Genomic DNA, 27,337 nt, shown 5'->3' on the forward strand with positions numbered 1-27,337 from the left:
TCACAAGTTTTATTTTATTTTTTTTTTTTTTTTAAAATTTAAGGGGGTTAAGCACAATAAAAAGGGGGGGGTTTATTTTTTATTATTTTTTTTTGAATTACATATATCAACTTTAAGAACAGTTAACTTTCCCAAAAGTAAAACTTTTAACATACATAATATATATTAAAAAAATTGAATTTTATATTTTTATATTTTAAAAGTAAATATGGGGACTCATTTTTTTTTCCCCCAAAGGGTTTTTGGGTCATTGAACCTTTCTCTTTTTTTTTTTCCCTTGGTTTCCTTTTGGGATGTATCATTCCCCGTATTCTGCTGTCTTTCTCTTTGTTGTTTTTGATTCCCCCAACTTTTTTTAAATTTGGGATTATCCCCTGTTTGCTTTTTGTTTCGGTTTTAATTTTGTATGTTTGTTGAATTTGTTCTTTTACCCCCCCTTTTTTGAGTTAAGGGTTTGGTTTTTTTGTTTTTTTTTTGTTTTTCGCGGTTTTTGTTTTTTGGTTTTTATTTTTAATTTTTCGTTTTTTCCCCGTTTTGTAAATTGTATTTTTTTTTAAATTTTAAATAGTTCATTCATTTTTTTTTTTTTATTTTTATGCTTTTGCTTAGAACCCGTTGTTGCCCCCGGAAGTTATTAAAAATTATTAAATTTATTTGATTCCAAAAATTGATGTATATATGTATATATACTCTATGTGTATATTTTGTTGTGACGTTCTGCGGAACCCACTGCTGCACACGGTGGACGAACTTGCTGATTCACTTCACTCCCGTCACTTGGCGTTTTTAATAGGAAATTTGCGTTGATGATTGCGTTGAAGAAAAATGAAAATAAAATGTCACGGACGACTGCTTTGCTTCGGTCGGATCAATCCCTTTTGATGGTTTGGGTGGTGAATATTAGCTGACATTACGAGTCGTCTCGTTAATAATCGTATGGTTGTTGTGTTGTAGTAATGATCGGTGTTTGATGCGTGTGTGTGTATTGGGGTATGCTGTGAGCTGGTGTGTGATGAGGTGTTGTGACGTGACGTGATGTGTGGTGATGTGATGTTGCAGAATGCTCATAGCTCATGTGAACAATATTGAATCGTTCAATTTCGGTCGTTTGTTTTCTTTATTTCGGCTATTCAAAATGTAAATTATTGAAAATTATTCAGTGAAAACTTTTTGTGTGTTTGATACAAAGTGATCAATTACAGATTGAAATTTGTTAAGTTGTCAAAAAGAGGTTACGCTAATATCGGTCTGCGTTCTTTTAGTCATCAACATAAATTGGCAGCCCAAAGCACATGCAACATACGTGCGAAATTATGGACAGGCGGATTTGTTTCTTACATTCACTTGCAATGCAAAATGGCCATAGATTACGGAATTATTGAATCGCGATGAATCAGCAAGATCGTCACGATGTCACAGCACGACTTTTCAAACAACAGCTACGATGTTTGATCAAATTGATGAAATTATTTCTTCGGAAATTCCTGATCCAGAGATAGATCCAGAATTATACAAGGTGCGTTTCAAAGCAAACAGTAAGCATGTTTTGACATGAGAATTTCATGACATTTCATTGATTGGAAGTGAAGTTATTGCGTTTTAAGTGTCAGTATATTTGTGTTATAGGTGCGAAAATGAGCTCCGAACAAAGAGCCTACATTAAATTTTGTTTCAAAATTGGTAAAACTTTTACCGAAACGTTTCAATTGATGAAACAAGTTTATGGCGATGATTGCCTATCCCTTAGCAAAGTGCACGTATGGTTTCAACGTTTTCAAAGTGGTCGTGAGAACATTAATTATGATCAACATGTGGGCCAATCGAAATCCGTGATCACCCCAAATTCCATCGAAACTGTGCGTGAATTCATCAAAAATCAGCCGAAATCATCATTGAAATTATCATTGAAATGGAGTTAAACATCTCCGAAACATCGGTTTATCGCATTTTTACCAAACATTTGGGCTTACGAAAGGTGTGTGCACGGTTTGTTCCGCACAAATTGACTGACTACCAAAAATTGCTCAGAATCCAACGTTCGAAGGACAGATTGTGACCGATTATTCGACCAAAAATCACATTTTAACCATTAGAACCACTCCCCGTATTCACCTGATATGGCACCGTGCGATTTCTTCCTTTTCGAAAAAATGCATTTTCCCACGAAAGGATAGCGTTATGCAGACGTAGAGGCCATACTGGCGGCCATACCGGCAAACGAGCTAAAACACTCGTTCGACATGGTTTTGGACCGTGCAAAAAACTATATTGAAGCAGAGGGAGCCTTTTGAAGAAAATAAATTGATTTTGCCGAAAAACCATTTGTTATGTTTTTTTTTTAAGTCCTGTTTACTTTGGAACGTACCTTGTATGAAGTGATGGAAACCAATATTATGGTTCATGGACCTTGCGGATACCACAATTCCACTTCGGTTTGTGTGTCACTACTATCCACGTGCTTTTCTTGCGGAAACGTAAACTGGAAATGATGGATATCCACTGCATCGGCGACGCTCACCAGACGACAATGGCAGAACATTCAGCACGAAATTTAGCGCAGTGAATATCGAAGTTGACAACACATGGATCGTACCAAATTCGCCACTTTTGTCTAATTTACATTCAAAACTCATATCAATGTTGAGTTTTGCAGTTTGGTGAAATCGATCAAATACGTCACCAAAAAAACAACATTGCGGTTATTGGCCTTGAATGAGATGAGATCAGCAAGCGTTTTGTAAGATATTTACTTTTGATTAATGTACGCGGTTCAACTTCATATGAGTCATTGTGTATTGTAAGTGGTACGGTGTGTGCAACTTTTTGATAAGCATGCCAGCAATTACAATTGCTGGAACGTGATAATCACTGGAATCAAATGATGGACGATGCGATAACTACTTCGCATGTCACTGAAGTTCGCATACTTTTCGAATAAATCTGGAAATGCTATGTCTTTCACTCGGTCAGATTTACGTGGCGTGTTCACGATTTGGAGTCTTTTCTGTGCATTTACGCACCGGAACAGAACCAAAAAAATGTTGTTTATCAAGCTGCGTTACATTGATAAAATGTAGAAAACCACAAATAAATGATTTTCAGCACAATATAAATTCGACTTCCTTTTCATTTCAAAACACATAATTTCACGCTGGACAACGCCTGCGGGGTCAGCTAGTGTTATATAAAAATAAGGTGTGAACATTGAATATATAAGAAGGCAGGCTGCATCCGCCTAAAAAAATTTAGTGACAAATTGAAAAATTTAGCCAAAGGCACTAAGATCTATACATATTCGGTACTTCTAGGGTTGAAAGTTTATACTTCAATTTCGACCAGTTTTTAGACGTGACGACTCCATGCCACGAGTGAAAGAACTATTTGTGCAAAGTTTTACTCCGATATCTTCATTTTTGATAGAAATAAAGACTCTAAGTAAAAGAATCAAATGCAATATCAAATATACAAAGCAATCTTCGTTAGTATCCAGTTCCACACTGTAACATAAGGATGGCATCCTACTGGTATGTACCAATTTCGTCGAATAGTTATAGAAATTTGAGATTTAAAATAAAAGTAGAATTTTTCATTTGTGTCCATACAACCTCTCAAACTAACTTCACTGTAGAATGCTTCTTTGTAAATTGTTTCATTTTAATAGTTGTCAATATGACCCCTCCTGGTGGATGGGTGTGGTTATCATCTGGTTTCAGTCATTTTCTTCCTATATCACGATGTACTAGAAAGGTACCTCAGAAAGTTTGCACGACCAATTTTTTTATATCCTGAACAGAGTATATTAATTATATTATAATATGTTATATATATATATATTTATATATATATATATCTGACTATTTCAATTTCGATGTAACAAACATCATTGTATATACTTGTGGGGTTCATTACCCTCTTCAGGCCACAATGCTTATTAAAATATGTCTCTTTTGGTTTGAAAATATTTATTAGTTAACTTTTATTTAAAAGATACAATCCGCTTTTAGTTACAACAACAACCTATTCTTGATTACAAAAACGTTATTCTTTTCACTTTTAGTTGAAACACTTCTTCTTAGTTACAACCACGTTATTCTTTCCACTTTTGGTTAAAATAAACAGTAATCTTCACTTATTTTTTTCACTTAAATGTACAATTCGCTTATTATTTTCATTTCGCTGCTGGCGTCCGTTCTGTTTGGTGACTGTCTTCTAACTCTAACCCTTTTTGCTCATCGCAATCGGAGCAACCCACGCTATGTCATTTCCCTGTTGTCCCTTTTCTCTATTTTTCCCTTGCTGCCAAAGATACCATCCCACATTCGGCATCCCGAATTCGCCCTCGAATGAAGGTTGCCATTTTTTCATATTTTCAGCTGCAGTCGTCGTGTGCCCGGGGCCTTCGTGATCAGATATCTTTTCTACTTCGTATCTGTCGTGTCCTAAAGTCTGTTTAATCTTGTACGGACCGAAAAACTTGGGTCTCAATTTTAAAGCAGTACAATATTGGTACTCTTAATAGCAACTAGCTCGTTAATTTTATACTGTGCGCTTTCTTTCCAGTTTTTGTTAAAAGATCTCTTATTTTCTTCCTGAATTTTTGCAATATTTCCCTGCGCTTCCTTTCGTTGTGACTCTCTTTCTTTTTCTAACTCTTCAATAGTTATCGTTGTCGTCTAAAATCTCGGCTAGTGCTGGCACAGCATTAACGCGCATTTCAACACCTGTGAGAAGATGAAGGGGTGAGAGTCTTGTACTTCTCGGCGGTGTATTGTTTATGGTTTGCTGAACTCGATCTAAATATTTATACCACGACTTCGGATTTTCAATACACATCTTTGCTAGCATAGGAATTACGATTTAATGCATGCATTCTACCTTGCCATTCCCCTCGGAACACCTGTGGCGATTAGTAAATTAGATTAGTTGTATTCCCTCGCTTACACGGTAATCCTTAAACATATTTGATGTAAACGCCGTTCCCCTATCTGATATAATTCGTTTTGGGTTACCGAACAGGGCTGACTATTTTTTAAGGTTTGCTACTACGCTATCGGTACCTGTGTTTCGCGTGGGGTACAGCGACACAAACTTTGAAAATGCGTCGACTACTACGAGAATATAACTATAGGACTTACTTGTGGTTTCCATGTAGCCAACGTGATCTATGTGGTAGGTTCCAAGAGGCCTATCTTCTTTATGAATTGGTGACAAAAATCCTTCTTTCCTACCGGTTTTACTTTCGGATATTATGCATTCGATGCAACTCTTCACAACCTTTTCAGCCTTCGCCGCCAGACTTGGGATATAAAAAGTTTTTTCAACTGAACCTATTGCTCATTTAACTGAGAAATGTCCTTGTTTATGAGCTATTATAATGACTTCGTTTTCCATCAAAGTTGGTACTACTATAAGTTCCTTAATGGGATCTTTATAGAGCACACCCTGCTTTACGTAAAAATCTTTATACTCTTCAAGTTCCAATACCTTAACAACCGCTCGGACCCAATCGTCCACTTGTTGTGCTTGCTGAAGTCGATGGTGCAACATATCTTCAAGCAACAAACAAGATACCCAACTGAGCGCGTCTACATGACGCATTTTGCTGCCCGGTCAATGTTCTATTTCGTAAATGTAATCTTGTAATAAAAGTACCCACCGCGCGACGCGTAAAGGAATATCTTTTTTCTGCATGGTCATAGTGAACGCATTGCAGTCTGTGATAATTTTCAACTTAATACCCAAGAGATACACCCGCCACTTTTTCAGGGCTTCCACTATCGCCAATACCTCCAACTCATAGGCGTGGTATCTCTCTTCAGCCGGTTTGGTTTTTCGGCTCATATATTTAATAGGGTGATACAATTGATCGTCTACGTCTTTTTGGAGCAAAACACCCCCATACCCATGCATGGAAGCATCGGTATGTACCTCTGTTGTCGCTTTCGGGTTATAAAGCCGAAGAACTGGGTCGCTTATGAGAGCGGCTTTTAATTGCTGAAATGCTGCGACTTGTTCGTCGTTTATTGTAAACTTCGTACCCTGGCGTAGTATATCTGATAGAGGTTTAGCTAATCTTGCGTATCCTTCAATGAAACGCCTAAAATATGACGTTAACCCTAAATAACGCTGCACAGATTTACGATCATGTGGCAGAGGAAAGTTTTTTACTGCCCGAACTTTAGCTTCTGATGGCCTAATCGTAACCTTCTCTATTACGTGTCCCAAAAATTCCACAGTCTCCATGAGAAACTGACACTTTTTCCATTTTATATGTAAATTAAATTCTGCTGCTCGCCCTAGAACACGTCATAACTTATGTATTCCTTCCTTTTTATCCTTAGAGGGAATGATCAGGTCGTCCATGTAAGCCACGCATGTACCGTCTTGTATGTATTCTCTGAAAACTGCAAAAATAAATCTCGAAAAAACCGCTGGAGAGAACAAACGATGTAAACTTTCTCGAATTCCTCTCAACTGGTACATGGAAGAAGCCGTTTTCGAAATCTAATGTAGTAAATACCCTGGCACTTTGCAATCGGTCGAGTACGTCATCAATGATTTTTTTTTTTTTTTTTTTTTTTTTTGCGGGCGAGGGGGTGGAAAAATGCCTTCCGCATCATCGGTGCTATCGTCACAGCAGCGGTATGTGCCACTTGCAGGTCACTAAAAACCCCCCCGTCGCCCACCCTGGGACCGCGTTTGCATTACTTCAGGGTGGCGTTCCATTTTTCTCATTGAGAGATTTACATCTGCGCACCTGCGTCCGGGTACCGCTTTTTGATGCGTAGCACGATTGCTGCGTATTTCTGGATAATCCCCCAGTTTGTTTCGCTCTCCAACATGACACTGATTACATTTTCAGCGTTTATTGGCCCGACCAGGCCTTCTACGACGGTGCGTTCTCCTTGCCAGCGCTCACATTCAAAGAATGTGTGTTCAGCGTCGTCCTCTGTCGCGTCGTTGTATGGGCATGACGGCTCTTCGACTTTTCCCATTCTGTAGAGGTACTTTTGAAGTATCCGTGGCCGGATAACAGCTGAGTTGTGTAAAAGTCTACTTCTCCGAATTTACGACTTGTCCATAAATCTAGGTCTTTTATCAGCCTGGCCGTCCATCTGCCGCGACTTTCATTCTCCCATCTTTGTTGCCATGATGTTATCGTATCTTTCCTTATTTGTTGAATTGCGCCCATGTTGTTGCCGGGTGATTTCTTTAGCTCCCACAGCTTTTTTCTTTCATATGCCAGTAGGTCGATTGGAGCATTGCCGCTTATAACTAATATTGCGTCGCCTGATACTGTTCTGTAGGCTGATGCAACTCTGAGGGCTGCGGTGCGGTACACTCTGGCCACTGCCTTACGCCGGTTTTCCTTTTTAAGCGCGTCTGCCCAGATTTCGGCTCCGTATAGTAGGACGCTGATTGTCGTCGACATTAGGAGCTTTCTCTTTCCTTGGCTGGGGCCTCCTATGTTAGCCATTAATCGGCTCAGTTGAGACGTGATCTTCGCTGCCTTACCTGTGGCGTGCTGGATTTGTGCCCAGAAAGTTAGTTAGAATATCCGCAGTCGTGTGCATGCTTATCTCCAGAGGTATGTGCTTGTTTGTTAGCAGCAGTAGCTCAGTTTTCTCCGTAGCGAGCTGGAGGCTGTGTGTGTCGAGCCATGCTTGCGTCCCTATCATGACCTGGTTCAGTTTTCTTCTCGCTTCTTCTGTATCCCTCGCTATGATTACTGCTGCAATGTCGTCCGCATAGCCAATTAGATACGATTCATCTGGCATTTCTAGTTTTAATATTTCGTCATAACTGATGTTCCACAGGTCTGGGCCTAGAATGGATCCTTGTGCTGCCCCTGACGTCACTGCTTTTTGTCGTGATCCCTCTTTAGTTTCGTACAGCAGTTTCCTGTTACTTTGGTAGCTCCGCACCACAGCCCTGAGGTAGTCAGGTATATTGAAGCCATTTTCGAGGGCGTCGATCATATCTACCCATCTTGCGCTGTTGAAGGCATTTCGTACATCTAGAGTCGCCAGCAACACTATTCTTTTGTATTTATGCCATCTGCGCTGTGCTGCTTCTACGCTTTCTATGACGCATTTTATGACTCCTATGGTTGATCTGCCGGGTCTAAAGCCGTGTTGTCTAGGCGACAGTCCTCCAGCTTCGTTGATAGCCGCTTCGAGTCTGGGTTTAAGTAGGCTTTCGTACAACATTCCCGCTGTGTCAAGCATGCATAATGGCCGGTATGCTGATGGCGAATTGGGGTCTCCTTTTCCTTTACTGATTAGCACCAGCCGTTGCTTTTTCCAGGGTGCAGGGAATATTCCGGCTTCAAGGCAGGCGTTGTACATATTCAGTAGTACTCCTGGGCGTTCTGCAGCGATTATTTTGAGGACTTCTGCTGGGATCCAGTCCGGGCCGGGTGATTTGTTCGCCTTGAGCTTGCCGGTGGCTACTTGCAGCTCTTCAAGGGTGAACTGAGGGATTTCCGCAGTGCTTAGAGTTTGTTCTGGATCACTGGCTCTTGTTTCGTGTGTGGGGAATAGTGCATTCACGATGTGTTCCATTTTGGCAGCCGTTACGTCAGGTGGCTTTGCTCGAGCGCCGAGTTTTTTCATCACTATTTTGTACCCTAGCCCCCAGGGGTTTCTGTTTATATCCTCCTGTAGTTCCTCCCATTTTTTCTTTTTACTGTCGTCGATGGCGTGCTTCAGCTCCTTTTTTGCTGCTTTGTATTGCTCGGCTTCTTGGGGTGCGGCTACTCTGCGCCTGGATCTCGTGTAAGATCTGCGAAGGCGGAGGCACGTGCGTCTGAGTTCGGCGATGTTTTCAGTCCACCAGTAAACTGCTGCTTTACGTTTGCTGTGGGTAGCCTTGGGCATTGATTTTTGGCAGGCTTTGGTTATATTACGCATTGCGTGCTCGACTGTTTTTCTTGCTATAAGGGAGGGGCCGCTAGATGGGTGCTGCTCGTCTATTGCGGCGATTAATTTCGATGTGTCTAGCTTCGAAATGTTCCACTTTCGTGTTCCACTATATTTGCTGAGCTGGTGAGCGTTTCTTCCAGTGTCGATCATGAAAGAGATGTAGTGATGATCACTGCCAGTGTAGTCCTCCAGGACTTTCCAATTATTTATTGAGCCTGCCATGCGTTCTGTTGATAGGGTGATGTCTGGTGTGGTTTCCTCGCATCCCGGTCTTCTGAACGTGGTTGCATTTCCCGTGTTGAGCACTATTAGACCTAGCCGTGCAGCCATATCTAGAATTCTCTTTCCTCTCGAGTCAGTGTTTGGCATACCCCACTCTACGGCTCTGGCGTTTAGGTCTCCGGCGATAATCAATTGGCCTTCTATAGTCCTGGCTGTGTCCTCTATATTGTCGAGCTTTTCTTGGAATTCCTGTGTACTATCGCTTGGCGTCAAGTAGCAGCTAATTACTGTAAAAATTTCGCACTTGGCCCACACGAAACCGTTGCCGTTCCCATTGCTTACAGTGGTGGCGTTACTCCCTGGTGGTAGCCATATAGCGGCGGTTGAGCTGCTATCTTCTAGCCATGTGCCTGTCTCTTTCTTTTTGTATTGCTCGCTTATGATGATTATCTCGTAGTCATTTTCCATCACCATTTGCGAGAGTAGTGCGTCAGCGGCCTTGCATCTATGCATGTTGGCTTGTAGGATCTTCATCTGTTTCGGTAATTCCTATATACCGAGCATTTTGCGGCGCCCGGATTGTGATCGGCTTTTTCGAGTTTTGCCTCTTCGCAGAGGCAGCATGAAAGGGGCTTTGTGCACTCTTTTAATTTGTGCCCTGGTTGGCCGCATTTAATGCAGACGCCTTGTCCTCTTCTGTCGGGCCCTTTGCAATCCCAGGTTAAGTGCCCTGGCCCAAAGCACCGGAAGCACCTTTTGGGGGTGTCTTTTAGCCACAGTCGGCAATAAACCCATCCAATTTTGATGCGTGCCTGTCGCATCAGTGTGTCTGCCCTATCTTGGTCCATCGTTATGTATGCCCTTACCTGCTCTCTTGTGTTTGGAGCTGTGATATTAATTGATAAGTCATCGGTGGGGTCTTGTAGCGCTTCTTTGACAGCCGCTGCAACTTCCTCTTTTGTGGTGAGCGAGTCGAGGTCTCTGATTTCTATGGTAGCCTTAGTTTTAAGGTCGGCGACAGTTGCAGTCTCTTTAAGTGTGGACTTAAGTGCCTCACAGAAGCTGGCCTTTGTGGACTGCCCATTCTCTAGCTCTAGTAATAGGGCCCCGGCTCTTGTTTTGCGGATCCCCTTGATCTTGACCTCTGCTTCTTTAAGATCTACTTTACTACGGATATTCTTGAGGACTTCGGCGTAGCTATTCCCTTCTGCTGGCTTTATTATAACGGCCTCTGTTTGTCGTTTAGGCCTATTATTCCCTTTCTGGCTTGCGGCCATGTTGTTGCTTTGTTGCCTCTTGTTTGCGTTTTTGGACGCTTCTTCGATCGTTCCTTCGTTTGCGTGGGTCTTTCTAGGTTTTTTAGGCAAAACTTTTTGCCACTGGCCGTCGTTTTCATATCGTGGTCGCACCGTTTCTCGCGGCTCGACTGGGCTTGTCGCACGGCGCTTCGGGGCTGCTGACTCGGGGGTCGTGATGCGTCTGCTTAAGTGTGCTCGCCTTTTTTCGTTCTCTGCGGTGAGCCAGTTTCTGCGGTAGCTCTTTATGACGTCGAAGAGTTCGTCTAGCTGTGCCGCTCCATTCTTGACGTCCATGCTGACGTTCTTTTGTTTTGCCATCGCCAATTTCATTTTTTGCACTATACCCTTGCACTTTTCTAGGGATTCCTCTTCTGCCCGTCTCATTTGGGTGATGTACTCTTGTTTCGGCGAGTTTTGAGTTCCTTCTTTAGCGACAACTGGGGTGCTCTTCCCTTCTGCTTGTTTTGCCGGTGCTGCTTGTGTGACCGGAGTCTCCTTTAAGACTGTCTTTTCTCCATTTTTTTCTGTCTGTTTTGGAGTGGCGATGAGTACGGGGGACCTGAGTACCCTACTGCTTCTACGGAAGGCTGTCCCGTATTCCTCTTCTTGGACATCTTTGCTTTGTTGTTCTTTTTGTTGTGGTTTTTGTTGTTGTTGCGGTGTGTTCATTTTTTTCTATTGGGTCTCCGCTTCAAGCCGCTATCTCCGCACGTTGTAACAGTCGCCCTTAATGAACCCCGTGGTTATCTATGCAAGCAGGGAGGCCACGCGAGGGTTGACACAAGTCCTTATGGGAGCTTGTGTTCAGAGCCGGGTTCGGGCGCGAATCAGGAGCTCGTCTCAACTGAACCTGTACGGCCAAAGAAATTTTGGCGACGTGCATTGAACGTACTTGAAGACCTGCCATGGTTTTAACGAGTATTAGCCTGCCAGCCATTTCGATAAGATGTCACTCCTATCTACTGAGGTGGCAGAATACTGTCCCCGCCCCCCCCCCAGCCCTTTGTCAATCTGTTCCATATCGGTTTTCCAGTACACCATAATCAGAATTTTACTGGTCTCAATTCTGATGGACTTTTGCCCAGGGTTTTTCGTCGTCTTCTGTTCCCTCGTCGCTTTGTTGCCTCCCTCTCTTGGGTAGGTTCTCCCTCGGTGCAGCCCCGGTGGGGGTTGTGGACGCTTATTTTAAGGCGGCATCTTCTCGCCTCTTCGCGGGAGGTTCATTGGGCGCGTGAGGCGTTTTGAGCCAAGCCCTCCTCTCCTGCAGCTCTTGGTCGGGGGCTGCGTATTACTATTCGCAGCTAACCTACCTAGCGTAGGCCGTCCACTATCCGCCAGCTGTGACCCCGGTAGTAGCCTGAGCTCAGCCCTACCGTCATCAATGATAAGCATTGGAAAGTTATCCCTAATTATTTTTAAGTTAAGGCGTCGATAGTCGCAACAGAGCCTCTTGCTCCCATCCTTATTTTAGAACTAATACTACGGGCGATGCTTAATTGGAGGTACTAGGTTGTATAATCCCCTCATTTAACCATTTTCTTATTTGTTGTTCTACGATGCACTTATCCACGGAAGGCATCCTACGTGGACCCTGATAAGTTGATAGGTCATCCGTTAACGTAATCTTCATTTCAATTGGTGATTTATACTGTGGCTTGGGCAATATTATCCAAGCAAACTCGCTATTTCGTTCGCATGATCTTTTCTTAGATGATGTAAATCTAACTCTTCCGTATTGCCTTGTTCTACAGCTACCAACCCAACCTCGCTGAGTTCGTACATCCATTCGCGTATTAAATATCCTTCCTCAGTTCTCTCTTTCTCTTTATCTATCTTATCACTCCTAGCTTCGGATTTATTACCCTTTTTCTTTAAAAACTTTACACCGTTTTCTGACACTTCTAGATCGAAACACTTTAGAATATTATTACCTATGATTGCTGAATAGCAAATATCTCGTTCACCTACTACATGAAAAACTACCGGTTCCATCAATCGCCTTTTGTCACTATCCAGTTCGACACCTCCTAAACTTATTAAACCATCATAACGGAGTAAACAGAGATCATATCGAGTAAGGCAGACAATTTTGTGTTGTTCAGTACCATTTCCTTGAAAATTACGCATTTATTAGACACTCCTAACTGTTAATTTGATAACGTATTTGCTCTTTCGACTTTCGCGCCTAACGACTTTCCGCACTTTGTTGCGATGTGTCCACTCTGACCGCACTTAAAACACTTGATAGTTTGCTGAGAACAGTTAATCGCTAAAGGCCCTACAATGCCACACCTAAAACAACGTCTCTTTTCTGTTGTCTTCCTCTCCTCGATGGCTTCGTTTTTTATCTCCTTCCCACGTCGATTGGGGTCTGCCTGATGTCGACTTGACCGAATCTTTTCGTAAACTATTATTTCATCCTTAAGCTGTTCGATGTTTCTAGCTTGATAAAAATTACTTTTCCCTACCCTGGTATCCGGAATACCTTCAATAAAATATTCTATTAGACTGGGTTCATCGAGGTATATTGGAGAACCGCGGTAACCCTAATTACTTCGTTTGCGCCGATTACGTAACTATCTATGCTCCTCCGCTGATGAAACCCTTTCTCCGAACTCTCTAAACAGTAGATCCTTTAAGGAAGACCAACTGCTGATACCCCTTTGACTTCTTACAAAAGCTTTTGCCGCTCCGTTTAAAAGTTGCTTGGCATATAAAAACTTCTGAATGTCCGACCATTTAACTGCGAGTGCGTTTTCCTCAAATTCTGTAACCCAATCTTTTACTGGCGGCTGACCTACTCCACTGAAATGACTCAACGATTCCTCAATGTCACGTAGCGTGAAAGACGTGTGTTTCACTAGTGTCTGTCTTGCCCCACCGTCCACTACAGAGGATGCATCCTCAAAATCTTAAACATCATCTACTCCCACTACTCTTAGTAAGTTATCTGTATAATGAACTCCAACGCTTGACGCCACCTCTGCTTGGGCTAAGTCCAACGATGTCCTTCGTAGCTATCACGCACTTATTGCCTTCACATATACAGCCACCCCTGCTGTATACTCTTCTTCGCGCAAATTTTGCAGCCACCACTGCTTTACGCTTCTGAGTCGCACTCAGATTACTCAAAATGAAATTCTCTGTCACCACTGCTTTGCGCTGTTCGAGTCGCGAGCAGATTTTGCAGCCACCACTGCTTTACACTTCTGAGTCGCACTCAGATTACTCAAAATGAAATTCTCTGTCACCACTGCTTTGCGCTGTTCGGATCGCGCTCAGATTTTATGAAAAGAATTTTCTGCGTCTGCGTTACTTTATAGCGGTACTTAAATAACGGGTCTAACGGTCCTCTGCGCGGCTGTACAGTTTTCCAGAAATTTCGGAACTTCTAAGGACTGTACTTTTTATTTTATTCAATTATCGTTTATAGTTTTCCCCCAAAAGGAAAACCCCGCACATCCCACTTCTGACACCAATTTGTGGGATTCGTTACCCTCTTCAGTCCACAATGCTTATTAAAATATGTCTCTTTTGGTTTGAAAATATTTATTAGTTTACTTTTATTTAAAAGATACAATCCGCTTTTAGTTACAACAACAACCTATTCTTGATTACAAAAACGTTATTCTTTTCTCTTTTAGTTGAAACACTTCTTCTTAGTTACAACAACGTTATTCTTTCCACTTTTAGTTAAAATAAACAGTAATCTTCACTTATTCTTTTCATTAAAATGTACAATTCGGTTATTATTTTCACTTACCTGCGCTCGTCCGTTCTGTTTGGTGACTGTCTTCTAACTCTAACCCTTTTTGCTCATCGCAATCGGAGCAACCCACGCTATGTCATTTCTATGTTGTCCCTTTTCTCTATTATTCCCTTTCTGCCAAAGATGCCATCCCACATTCATACATATATATATAGATACAAGTATATATAATATATAAATAATTGATTAGCATGATGAGGAATCGATGTAGCCATCTCCGTTTGTCTGTCCGTCTGTATATTTGATATCGATACGTAATTTTTCGCACGTTCTTTTCTCACCAAAACGATGCACTATCGAAATCAAGTGCTTGTATGGAAAGCTTCTTCATTTGAGGAGATAATTTCTCGATATTTTGTATGGGTATGGATAATCTAGATATGGATAATACCAACGCTGTTTTGATCGGATTGCAATAGCATAGTATAGCTAGCATACAGAAAGATCGGAGTCAAGTGCTTGTATGGATTTGTTTTAGGATTTACAAACAACCGGTGGGTGAGTAAAACTACCCTACACTGGACCAGGATGTTGCGAAAGTGTAAAAATATTAAGAAAGCCACCCAGTTGTTTATGTTTCAATGCTACCCAGGAATTATTGCTTCTGTGTCAGGTACACATGCTTTTCATACTGAGACCTCTAGTAATACGTATAACTTTATTCAATGCAATAGTTGTGGCATTACAGGCAAACAGAATATAAATTTTTCTTTGGCTGCTCTTGCTGTATTCTTATTATGATCTCGGTCATGTCGAAACGATGTAATACAATATATGAGAATATCAGAAAATAGATAATACAATATATATATAGTATGTATATTCGATAACAACCATAACAATAAATATATTAAAGTTTTCACTAAAATGTCCAATTTCTAGTGGTCGTAGGTTTTGGGTATCATATACTCATCTCTATATATAAAAATTACGTGTCCTGATTTTTGCCCGCGATGGACTCCTAAATTACTGAACCGATTTTAACAAACCTTAGCACACTGTGTCCGGTTCGAACCAACTTAGAAGATAGGATTGTAAAAAATTCATAAATAAAAAATACAGTGAAAGCTCTATTAAATGGACGTTCTATTAAGCGGACATCTCCGCTTGGCCGGTCCCACTATTAGTTGATATTTATTAAGTGCAATCTATTAAGCGGATAACTCTATTAACTGGACAAAAAGGCTGGTAACCAGACATTGAGGAAGCAGCCATAAATTCGTTATTTTATCCAATGAAATTTATTTGTAAGAACATATTCAAACTTAAATCTCAAGTACAATCCCTTGGATTCTTATACCGACAAAAACGTTTTCGCCTTTATTCGTGAATAAAATTTTCACTTTATTGAATAGTTTATCATATGAATAATAGTATAGAATGTATTCCACAGCAACGGGTTGCCGGAACCCCCAGTTTTACTATATTTTAGGGTTCTGTTGGCTTCATTTTTGTGAAATCGCCACATCTAATTCGTATTCGTATTCTAATGCGCGTCATATTGATATTTACGTAAATTATCTCATTATCCGCACGTTTATCGAAAATAAAACGGGAAATCCATACGAAGCGCTAAATCTGTAAGAACTGGATGTCAAAAAATGTAACAAAGAGAGACATACTATATTTCACTTGGCATTGTACATTGTGCTCGAACCTTTCAGAATTTAGTCGCCCTAAATGTTAAATAAAATTCTCTGTTATAAGTATGTAATTAATTTTTTTAATTTACGCTCGTAAGTCGGTTTAAATTGGATTCCCTTCGAAGTGGTTCAGGCCATTTTTCATTTCATGCAACGGTTTAGTCAGCTATAGCGAACAGACAAAAACCCAACTTATTTTCATATATATATATAAGATATAGTAGTCTTTATACAGTTTAATACCATGATGGAAAAACTTCAAATCGACCTTCTAATATCAAATCCTACTAAATGGAAAAACACTTTTTAAATCGTAGACGTGGTGGTGATATTCTTTATTGCAATGTATAATACTGTAGTCACTAATGCCTGGTTTTCACTAGGTCATATTTGACGTCAAATATTGTCAAAATTATGAAAACGGGTTGTCATATGGTGTCATTTGCGTTTGCCGGCATATTTGGCAATGCACGGTCATTTCAAATGACAGTCAAATGAAAACAATCAATGTTCGATATGTAGCAATATTTGACAACTAATTTTGATTTGTCAACATGTTGGCAATTATTTTCGTTTGCCGCACAAATAGGTGTTAAAGAAGTAAAAAGCAAAAACCATTTTTCATATTTCAAGATAAGGTTTTTATTAAATTTTATGAAGAATACTATACATTTATTTTCCCAAACTTTTTCAGTTTCAAATATGGAGGAAGAAATTAATTCAAAAATTCAAACTCCAATAATCAAGCGGGTGCGGAAAATGAAAGCAAAATGGACAGCAGAAGAGACCGAGCCGCTGATCCAAGAAGTAGAGTCCAGGGAAGGAACATGGAATTTTCTTTCCCATGATTATAGAGATCGAAATTTGCGAGAGGCTCAGTGGCATGAAGTAGCAGACATATTAAATATGCCATGATCAGAAGTAGCAGCCAAATGGAACAGCCTTCGCTGTTCTTTTCGCGTAAGTAATTGTGAAATAGTACACAACAAATTGCATTATAAATATTACTTTTAGGCGGCCTTCAACCGAAAGGCACATACAAGAAGTGGTCAAGGTGCTGGAAGAACGCCTACAATGAACCCACTTTTTAATTCTTTAAAGTTCCTGGAGCCCACTTTGCGTGTTGAAGCGAACACGACATCAAATTTAATTAATGCAAGTATACATCTCTAAAAATAATACTATTTGTTTTCAATGTGCATATTTGTTTTTACAGGACAACGCGTTGACCCTAACCCCTCGAACAATATTGTTTGAGGCGCAAGATACTAGTTTATCTGGCGAAATGCAACCAACGCCATCCACTTAAATCAATTTAGGGAGACGTCGAGCTCAAAGAGATGATGATGAGTATATTCAAGTGGTGAAACGTGCACTGGAGACCCTCACATCAGCTACCAAAAGTAACGCTTGGGATGATTTAGGAAATTTTGTATCATCCAATGGCCGAGAGTGGGCCCAGGAATCTTCACAACTGGCCAAGGAATATATGTAAGTTGATATTCAAGTATCAACAGAATGTAGCTAGGTCAGAGCAGTTGCACAATTTTGTGTCTTAATAAAACCTAATTTTGCTGTTTTATTCTATAGGTCAACATAATGTAATTCGAAATCATATCTATTTCATCTAGTACTACATCTGCTAGTCCTTTGTACCTTTTTATATACTTTTGTTGAATAAAACTGAACTAAAAATAATAATTATAATTATAAAAGATTTTTATAAAAGATGACATACATATCGTCACCTGAAATGCAAAATAACGTAACAACATTTTCGGAAATTTACAGTGCCATGAATGAAACACGAAATAAAATGGAACATGAGTGAAACAAAATTTTAATATTGGTTAAAACTAGTTTATATTTGATCGAAGAAGCAGAAAATGTTGAGCATATGTAATATTATGTAAGTAGTTTGAAGTAGTGAAGCGTAATCTATAAGACATTCAATTTCGAAATTTTTGATGATACGTTATTTTGCATTTCAGGTGACGATATATAAGTAGAAATGAATTGAATTCAAACTTGTTTTATTTAAATTTGAGAAAGTTTATAAAAATAGAACATAAAAATATTTTGTATTTGCAAATTAACTTAAATTATAGAATTACATATTTATGAAGGAGGAAAGTACTACAAAGAAGAATTATGCAATATCGTCCTATTATTTGCCATTCAACCTCTCCATGAGGAGTCATGAAATACTCCATAAAACTCTCACGGACATTTATCGCCCTGTCTGCTGGCTTACCTAAAATACTGCTTGGCCGAACTGATGGACGCATTCCATTTTCTCCCAACTCCATTCGCCAATTACCTGGATCAGTAATGCCATTTGTATCTTTGTCTACATCAGATAATCGTATATATATAGACTTGCGTCTTAACAATTAATTATGCAATATGCAAATCGCGAGGGCAATAACTATAGCATGTTCGGGAGTAACGTTCATGGGTCTTCTGAGAATTCGAAAACGTGATGCACATATGCCGAACATGTTTTCCACAACATTTCTGGCTCCAGATAGCCTATAATTAAATATTTTGTACGACATAACTTGATTGCGGAAGCTAAATGGTGTCATCAAGTACGTTTTTAAGGGAAAAGCGTCGTCAGCTACAATGACAAATGGCATTTCATCACGTTCATGTGGAAGTGGTTTCGGCGGCGGAAAATTTAACTTGTTTTCTGCAAGAGCCATTGAAAGAGCACATCTTAATATGTTAAAATAGAAAGATATTTTAATTATTAACATTTAATGTTATTATTTTTGTTTGCCTCCATCAGATTCACGGCCATAAGCTCCAACATCTACAAACAAAAATTTGTAGTCCGCATCAACCATAGCCATCAGAACAATGCCATTATATTTCTTATAATTGAAATATTCTGAGCCGCAATTCGCAGGAGTTACATATATCGTCACATAAACCCCCACCAAAACCCAGAAGACACCAATAAAACAACAACAATAAATCATTAACTTTATACCAATAAAACAACAACAACAACAAATCATTATAAAATTTTCATTTGAATTTTAAATAGTTTAAGTCACCAATATAAAACATTATTTTCTTACAAACTAAATTGTATTCATATTCATAAATTACTAATAATAATTTTTCCCTTTAATTTTAAAATATTAAAGTCAGCAGAACAAAACATTGCAACAATTGTGTACTAATTAATACTTTTACCAATTTTTATACAATTATTATTGTTTTAATTTTTACTGTATTTTTCTTGACTCATCAAATTTCTTTTACTTACTTACCTTCATGTTAAATTAATTTAAAAATAAAGATCATTATTGGTGTAACCTTCAAGAAGATAAGGTGTTTTATTTGGTGTAATTAACGAAGGAACGTAATAACATAACTGGCGCAGTCGGAAAGCCAACGGTTCGGGTTGAAACTTAACTAAAAGTGCTAACAAAATAATATCTTTGTTAATAATTAAATCCTTGGACCACATAAGGGGCCGCCTGTTCAAAAACTCGAAGGAATATCGGACGGAGAACAAATATCAAGAGCATATTGGTATACGGCAAGGAAAATAAGTTGAAATACTCGAGAACCGTTGGAAAAAGGACCTAAATCCCTCATGTGTACAATTGTCATAGGGGCTCTGTAAGTAAAAGAGTTGTTATTGAATTACAAACAAAAAAAAAAAAATATTGAAGAAAAGTTAACATACGTTTATACATACATTGCGAAAATAGAAAAAAAATTGAAATAAAAATATATTAATTCAAAAGAAAATTTGTTTATAAACACTTGGAAAGATCATTAAAAAATATAATCTTTACAACTTAAAAGAAAATATAACATACATACATTGTCAAAATAAATAAAATTACAAAGGAAGAAGTGTAAAAGTTAAATAAAAAATAAATTACATATATATATATGTATATATGTATAAAAAAAACAAAAAAAAAAAACAAAATTCGAATTAAATTATTTTTGTGTAGGCATTATTTGATTCCAAATTCCTAACAATCGGAACCAAATTATCTTATGTAAATAAAACAAGTTATTAGTTTCCATATCCTAAAAGTTTTAGGATTTTTAAGTCAAAAAGCCTACCCGTTATACCCGAGGACATTACATTAAATTTTAATATGCTTTCAAATACAGAAGTTCCAAGTAAGGGATTCAAACGACGACTAATAGTAACAACATGAATACTATCGACATTTTTAACTCACTTAGAATTCCAAATGCAATCAAGGACCTACCCAAATTTGATGGTAATCCAAGATTGCTCCACGAACTCATTAGTAATGTGGAAGAAATACTTCTTCACATTAGGGGAGCAGATAACACTCCTCATGGACTAATCCTCTTGAGGGCCATAAGAAATAAAAAAGATGGTCAAGCCAACGAAGATTTAAACATGTATGGCACATCCCTCAATTGGGATGAGCTGATCTCACTTGATATCGCATTATTCATATAAAACAGTGTTTCCCAAAGTGGGCGATAACGCCCCCTTGTGGGCGCTGCAGGTGTCAAAGGGGGCGGTAAGAGACCCAGAAAGAAAATGGGGTCGTTGTGTAGAGGCCTGGGGGGTTATTTGTAATTTTATTTAGCTAGGAGGCCTCTTAGACAACGACTACTTGAGCTCAACAACAACTTGTGAACATCAACAACAACTTGTGAACATCAACTAATATGAATTAAAAGATTGCTCAAACTCGATTCTATATTTCTCTCCGCGTAGTTCATATATCTGTCCTATTTTATTGAATACTCGTATAGAAAAAATTAAAATCATGTCAATCGGTCGCTCCGTTTCATAACGGGGCATCTCGACAGGATAGAATTTATAGAATTCTAACTGTCAAGCGTATTGCTATTGCCATTGCCAAATCTGTATGTGGGCATTTGCTATCATAATATAATCATTTGCGCAAAGGTGTAGGCTAAGTAGGTTCGAGCTGATGTAGCCCATGCTTTGAGCTCTTGAATAATTTATTTTATCATTTGCGAAATGACGTTGGGTAGGTAGCTGATGTAGCGCACGTTTTGAGCTTTTGAACTCCTTAAATCTTTTATGTGGAAAATAAAAAAAGGATCTTTATCCTTTTTTACAAATGTATTTCTGGGAAAAATAAGATAATACGAAAAGGAAAAAGATCTTTTTTTTACAAATGTATTTCTAGGAAAAATAAGAATTCATATTTTTGGACTACTATATAATAATTGTGCTCCAGCATTTCTATATAAACAATGTAATATTTATTTTATATTCATTTGTGGTTTTGCGCGCAATAGATGAGCATTACTTACGCCTCCTTTACACTACTCGCGAAGTTAAACGTATTTCGCAAAGCAAAACAATGTCGGAAGTAAAAAAGAAGAGACGGCAATACTGTGCGGAATACATTAAATTCGGATTCATTGAAAATCCCACAAACCCATCCTCGCCTTTGTGTCTTCTATGTCTAAAACATTTTCGAATGAAGCAATGAAGCCTTCAAGACTGCAAGATCATTTGAATAAAATGCATCCAGATAAGAGAGACAAGAATGTAGCATATTTTCAAGACCTAGAGAAGAAGCATAATACTCAGCCAAGTGTAGCAAAACTATTTTCGGCGGCTCCTAAGCAAGATGACGACGGACTTCGAGCTTCGTACAATATCTCTTTGTTAATTGCTCAAAAAGGCAAACCACATAACATCGGAGAAGAGTTAATATTGCCAGCATTAAATGAAGTAATAACTACCGTGCTTCATAAACCGGCCGCAGATATTATCCAAAAAATTCCTTTGAGTAATAATTCTGTGCAAAGATGAGAAAATATGTGAAGAACTATTATTTGCTAGAAATTTAGAGACCGATACAAAAGGCGAAACCATATTCAATATATTGGAAAAGTTTTGCGATGAGAAAGAGATTCCTTTGAAAGATATTATTTCAATTGCTACGGATGGCGCTCCGGCTATGATAGGGTGCCATAAAGGCTTAATAGCGCACTTAAAAAATAAAATTCCAGATGTCCTTGGTGTACATTGCGTTATTCATAGACAACATTTAGTTGCTAGAAACTGAAGTGAAAAACTATTTCAATTACTGCAATATGTCATCAAAGCAGTCAATAAAATCCGCAACAGCTCTTTGTATGATAGATTATTTCATCAGCTTTGTGTTACTAATGACGAGAATTTCAATCGTTTGTTGTTTCATACTGAAGTTCGTTGGCTATCAAGAGGCAATTGTCTGACTCTATTCTACAACTTGTTTGACTCTGTTATAGAGTTCTTGGAAACTAAAGATACAGAATTTCAAGACAAGCTCATAACATTAAAGAATGATATAGCTTACATGACAGACCTGTATAAATTGTTCAACGACATGAATCTCCAACTGCAAGGCGATAAACTAAATTTAATTAAAACAAAAACGTCGCTGCTTCTACACAAAAAAGAATCTGGGCAGACGTAAGCTTCTGGTAATTTTCCGAATTTATCAGTATCATGCAGTAACGACGAATTGTTTGCCTACTGCCAACATTTGGAAAACCTCCACATTGACTTCACCGAACGATACCAGGACATTTTGAACTTGGAAATACCAGACTGGGTGTTGGATCCGTTTTCAAATGTCAACACAGCAATGTCACCTCAGCTGGAAGAAGAACTTATAGAATTGACAAGAAACGAGGAAATAAAAATCAAGTTCCAAATGGTTACCAAGAATTTTGGCTACAAAACCGATCTCGCAATTGTACCCTGGATTGTGGTCAATCGTTCAACGATTCTTGATAGCATTCCCATCGTCATATTTGTGTGAACGTGGATTTAGTGCTGTGACAACACTGCTTACTAAAAATAAAAATCCTTTGCTTGTTACCGAACGTGGCGACTTGCGACTGTTCTTGAGTAAATTGGAACCTGATACGAGTATTAGCAAACTTATTAAACAGCATCAGATTCATCCTTCACATTAGTTTTTATATATGGATCGATTATTTTAGTTTTATTTTTAATAAAAGATTCACGGTTTTAATACTATAAAGTTGTGTTTCAATAATCATTCTTATTGGCAGGTGGAGCCCGTAAGAATTAACTTGAGACCTAAGCGCCGTTGTATGTTACCTACTGCGCTCAGGTTTCAAGTTGCTGGTTATAGTAAAAGTTTCGTTTAGAATTCTCCGTTAATATACATATATTGGTCACAATAATTAATTTGAAGTTATAGTGGTTTTCAAATAGGTGAAAAAATGGGGGCGCTAAAAAAATATTTATTCTCAAAGTGGGCGGTAGACAAAATAAGTTTAGGAACCACTGAGATAAAAGGACAGAAACATCCGTAATTAGAGATCTTCATTGTTTAAAATGATAAACGGCAAACCGATTGAAAAATATTACAGCGAAACAATGGAAATCCAATCAGCCTTGTCTAATAATTTATCAATCCATGAGCCCGACACTAATGTAATTAATGCAAAGAGAAATCTATTTTCTGAAATTTGCCTAAACACATTTTTGTCGGGTTTACGGGAACCTATGGGATCTACGAATAGAGCAATGAGATCAGAATCATTGCCGATTGCCCTTGACTACTGCATCAGAGAACAGAATATTCATTATATTAGGTCCAATTTGAATAAACCCAAATATCCTCAATGGAGACCAAATTACCAATATAATCCATATCCTAAATATCCACAAAATTTTGTAAATAATGCACCAAGACAAGAAAATTATTACCAACCTAAAAGATATTATAATTTTTCAACCAGACCTTACTATGTTAATAACAATAATTTTGAGCCAAATTCAAACAATCAGAATCGTAATTTGTTACCCCAAAATTCCCAAGTACACCGCGAGAATTTTTCAAATTTTAAACCCAGCCAACGCTTCGATAATTTTTCGAGACAAACAAATTGGAGGCAATCACAGCCTCCACCAGAACCTATTGATACCGGTAGTGGATTTTCAAAATTTGAAAAAGGCGCAAACAAATTTAAAACTAGCCCAAGCTAGTAGGATAATAAATAGGAATGAAATGAATAATATTAACGAATTTAGAAGTCTTCGAAATGAAATCTCTATCCCATGTCTTGACCACGCTAACAGGATAAACCTGGACCAATATGAAAATTACAATATTGACGATAATCAGGATTTTTTACAGTTAGCCTCAAGAAACAAACAGGATATATAGACTGCAATAAACTTGGTAGTATTTTACCCTATATCAGTATAAGCTCTCCATTTGGCAGACAATTAAGATACCTAATAAATACCGGAGCTTCTTCTTCATTTATAAACCCGGAATTTATAAATCCCTTAGATATCAAGAAATGTATTCCAATAACTATATCTACTATCTTACATATATATATAATTGACAAGCAAGTGACATTACCTATTTTCAAAGAAATTAAGAAAACAGGAACTCTTACATTCTTAGTTTTTAAATTCCATGATTATTTTGACGGAGTGTTAGGCTTAGATTTTCTGACAAAAATTAAAGCTAAAATTGATCTTGAAAATAAAATACTAATTACAAATAATATTACAATACCTCTTAAAATGAAACCAAATTTTGCCTCTGATAAATTCACAATAGAGGCAAATTCGAAACAAATCGTAAAACTGCCAGTTGATTCTAAGGAAGGAGATATTATGATAAATACAATAACTTTGGACAACGTCTTATTTATTTCTCCAGGCATATACTTTGCGAAAGACTGATTTAGTACAATAGAAGTAGTTAATCCCACGGGGAATGACCAAACAATTTTCCTAGAGCAACCCCTGAAAAAACCCCTGCATAGGGTTGTGCGCTGGGTTTGGGACCCGCCACGTAAAAAGCCTACCCCAATGAACAGTAACAACCAGCCTCGGATGAGAGACCCCCCTTTTGATGACGACCACGGCAAACGAAATAAGGACTACGATTTAAGGGCATGCACCTGGAATGTCCGGTCCCTTAATTGGGAAGGTGCCGCTGCCCAGCTGGTTGATGTCCTCGTGAAAATAAAGGCTGACATCACCGCCGTTCAAGAAATGCGATGGACGGGACAAGGACAAAGACGAGTAGGTCCTTGTGACATTTACTACAGTGGCCATATAAAGGAGCGCAAGTTTGGTGTGGGATTCGTGGTGGGAGAGACTCCGTCGCCGAGTACTATCATTCACTCCGGTGAATGAACGTCTAGCCACAATCCGCATCAAAGCGAGGTTCTTCAACATATCGCTGATCTGCGCCCACGCTCCGACGGATGAGAAGGACGATGTGACCAAAGATGCCTTTTATGAGTGCTTGGAACGCACTTATGAGAGATGCCCCCGCCACGATGTCAAAATCGTGCTTGGCGACTTTAACGCCAGGGTGGGCAAAGAAGGTATCTTTGGCACTATGGTCGGTAAATTCAGCCTCCACGAGGAAACATCCCCAAATGGGTTGAGGCTGATCGACTTCGCCGGGGCCCGAAATATGGTTATCTGTAGTACTAGATTCCAGCATAAAAAAATTCATCAAGCTACCTGGCTGTCTCCGGATCGAAAAACTACCAACCAGATCGATCATGTTGTGATAGACGGAAGACACGTCTCCAGTGTTTTAGATGTGCGTGCGCTCCGAGGTCCTAACATCGACTCGGACCACTATCTTGTTGCAGCCAAGATTCGCACCCGCCTCTGTGCAGCAAAAAACGCACGCCAACAAACACAAGGAAGGTTCCACGTCGAAAAGCTGCAATCACAACAGACTGCCGAACGATTTTCTACTCGGCTTGCACTCCTGCTCTCTGAGAGCACTCATCAACAACTCGGTATAAGGGAACTGTGGGACGGCATTTCAAACTCCTTACGTACAGCTGCATCCGAAACCCTTGGTTTTCGGAAAGTGCAAAAGAACAACTGGTACGACGAGGAGTGCCGCGCCGCAGCGGAGAGAAAACAGGCTGCCTACCTCGCCACGTTACGATCGACCACAACACGTGCGGGATGGGATAGATACCGAGAATTGAAGAGGGAAGCGAGACGCATCTGCAGACAGAAAAAGAAAGAGGCCGAAATGCGTGAGTATGAAGAGCTTGATAAGCTGGCCGACAGGGGTAATGCTCGAAAATTCTACGAAAAAATGCGGCGGCTTACGGAAGGTTTCAAGACCGGAGCATACTCTTGTAGAACCCCCAAAGGTGATCTAGTGACCGATGCCCAGAGCATACTTAAATTATGGAGGGAACACTTCTCCAGCCTGCTGAATGGCAGTGAATGCACAACGCCAGGAGAAGGCGAACCCGATTCCCCAATCGATGACGATGGAGCAGACGTCCCATTGCCCGACCATGAAGAAGTTCGAATAGCAATTACCCGCCTGAAGAACAACAAAGCGGCGGGGGCCGATGGATTACCGGCCGAGCTATTCAAACACGGCGGCGAAGAACTGATAAGGAGCATGCATCAGCTTCTTTGTAAAATATGGTCGGACGAAAGCATGCCCAACGATTGGAATTTAAGTGTGCTATGCCCAATCCATAAAAAAGGAGACCCCACAATCTGCGCCAACTACCGTGGGATTAGCCTCCTCAACATCGCATATAAGGTTCTATCGAGCGTATTGAGTGAAAGATTAAAGCCCACCGTCAACAAACTGATTGGACCTTATCAGTGTGGCTTTAGACCTGAAAATCAACAACCGACCAGATATTCACCATGCGCCAAATCTTGGAAAAGACCCGTGAAAGGAGAATCGACACACACCACCTTTTCGTCGATTTCAAAGCTGCTTTCGACAGCACGAAAAGGAGCTGCCTCTATGCCGCGATGTCTGAATTTGGTATCCCCGCAAAACTAATACGGCTGTGTAAACTGACGCTGAGCAACACGAAGAGCTCCGTCAGAATCGGGAAGGACCTCTCCGAGCCGTTCGATACCAAACGAGGTTTCAGACAAGGCGATTCCCTATCGTGTGACTTTTTCAACCTGCTTCTGGAGAAAATAGTTCGAGCTGCAGAACTTAGTAGAGAAGGTACCATCTTTTATAAGAGTGTACAGCTGCTGGCGTATGCTGATGATATTGATATCATCGGCCTTAACACCCGCGCCGTTAGTTCTGCTTTCTCCAGACTAGACAAGGAAGCAAAACAAATGGGTCTGGCAGTGAACGAGGGCAAGACGAAATATCTCCTGTCATCAAACAAACAGTCTTCGCACTCGCGACTTTGTACTCACGTCACTGTTGACAGTCATAACTTTGAAGTTGTAGATAATTTCGTCTATTTAGGAATCAGTATTAACACCACCAATAATGTCAGCCTGGAAATCCAACGCAGGATTGCTCTTGCCAACACGTGCTACTTCGGACTGAGTAGGCAATTGAAAAGTAAAGTCCTCTCTCGACGAACAAAAGCCAAACTCTATAAGTCGCTCATAATTCCCGTCCTGCTATATGGTGCAGAGGCTTGGACGATGTCAACAACTGATGAGTCGACGTTGCGAGTTTTCGA

At 39.5% G+C, this 27,337-nt stretch overlaps 1 protein-coding gene across 1 annotated transcript in view; it reads left to right on the forward strand.

Annotated features, from left to right (window-relative positions):
- Positions 1-27,031, forward strand: part of LOC126766128 (uncharacterized) — a 254,390-nt gene extending 227,359 nt beyond the window's left edge. The window contains exon 2 of the mRNA XM_050483986.1: positions 25,065-27,031. Within this exon, the coding sequence (XP_050339943.1) occupies positions 25,065-26,685 (1,621 nt within the window). The 3' untranslated portion in view covers positions 26,686-27,031. The remainder of the gene's footprint in view (positions 1-25,064) is intronic.
- The last annotated feature ends 306 nt before the right edge of the window (positions 27,032-27,337 follow it).

Source organism: Bactrocera neohumeralis, unplaced genomic scaffold (genome assembly GCF_024586455.1).
Source record: "Bactrocera neohumeralis isolate Rockhampton unplaced genomic scaffold, APGP_CSIRO_Bneo_wtdbg2-racon-allhic-juicebox.fasta_v2 cluster11, whole genome shotgun sequence".
NCBI classification, from domain to species: domain Eukaryota; kingdom Metazoa; phylum Arthropoda; class Insecta; order Diptera; family Tephritidae; genus Bactrocera; species Bactrocera neohumeralis.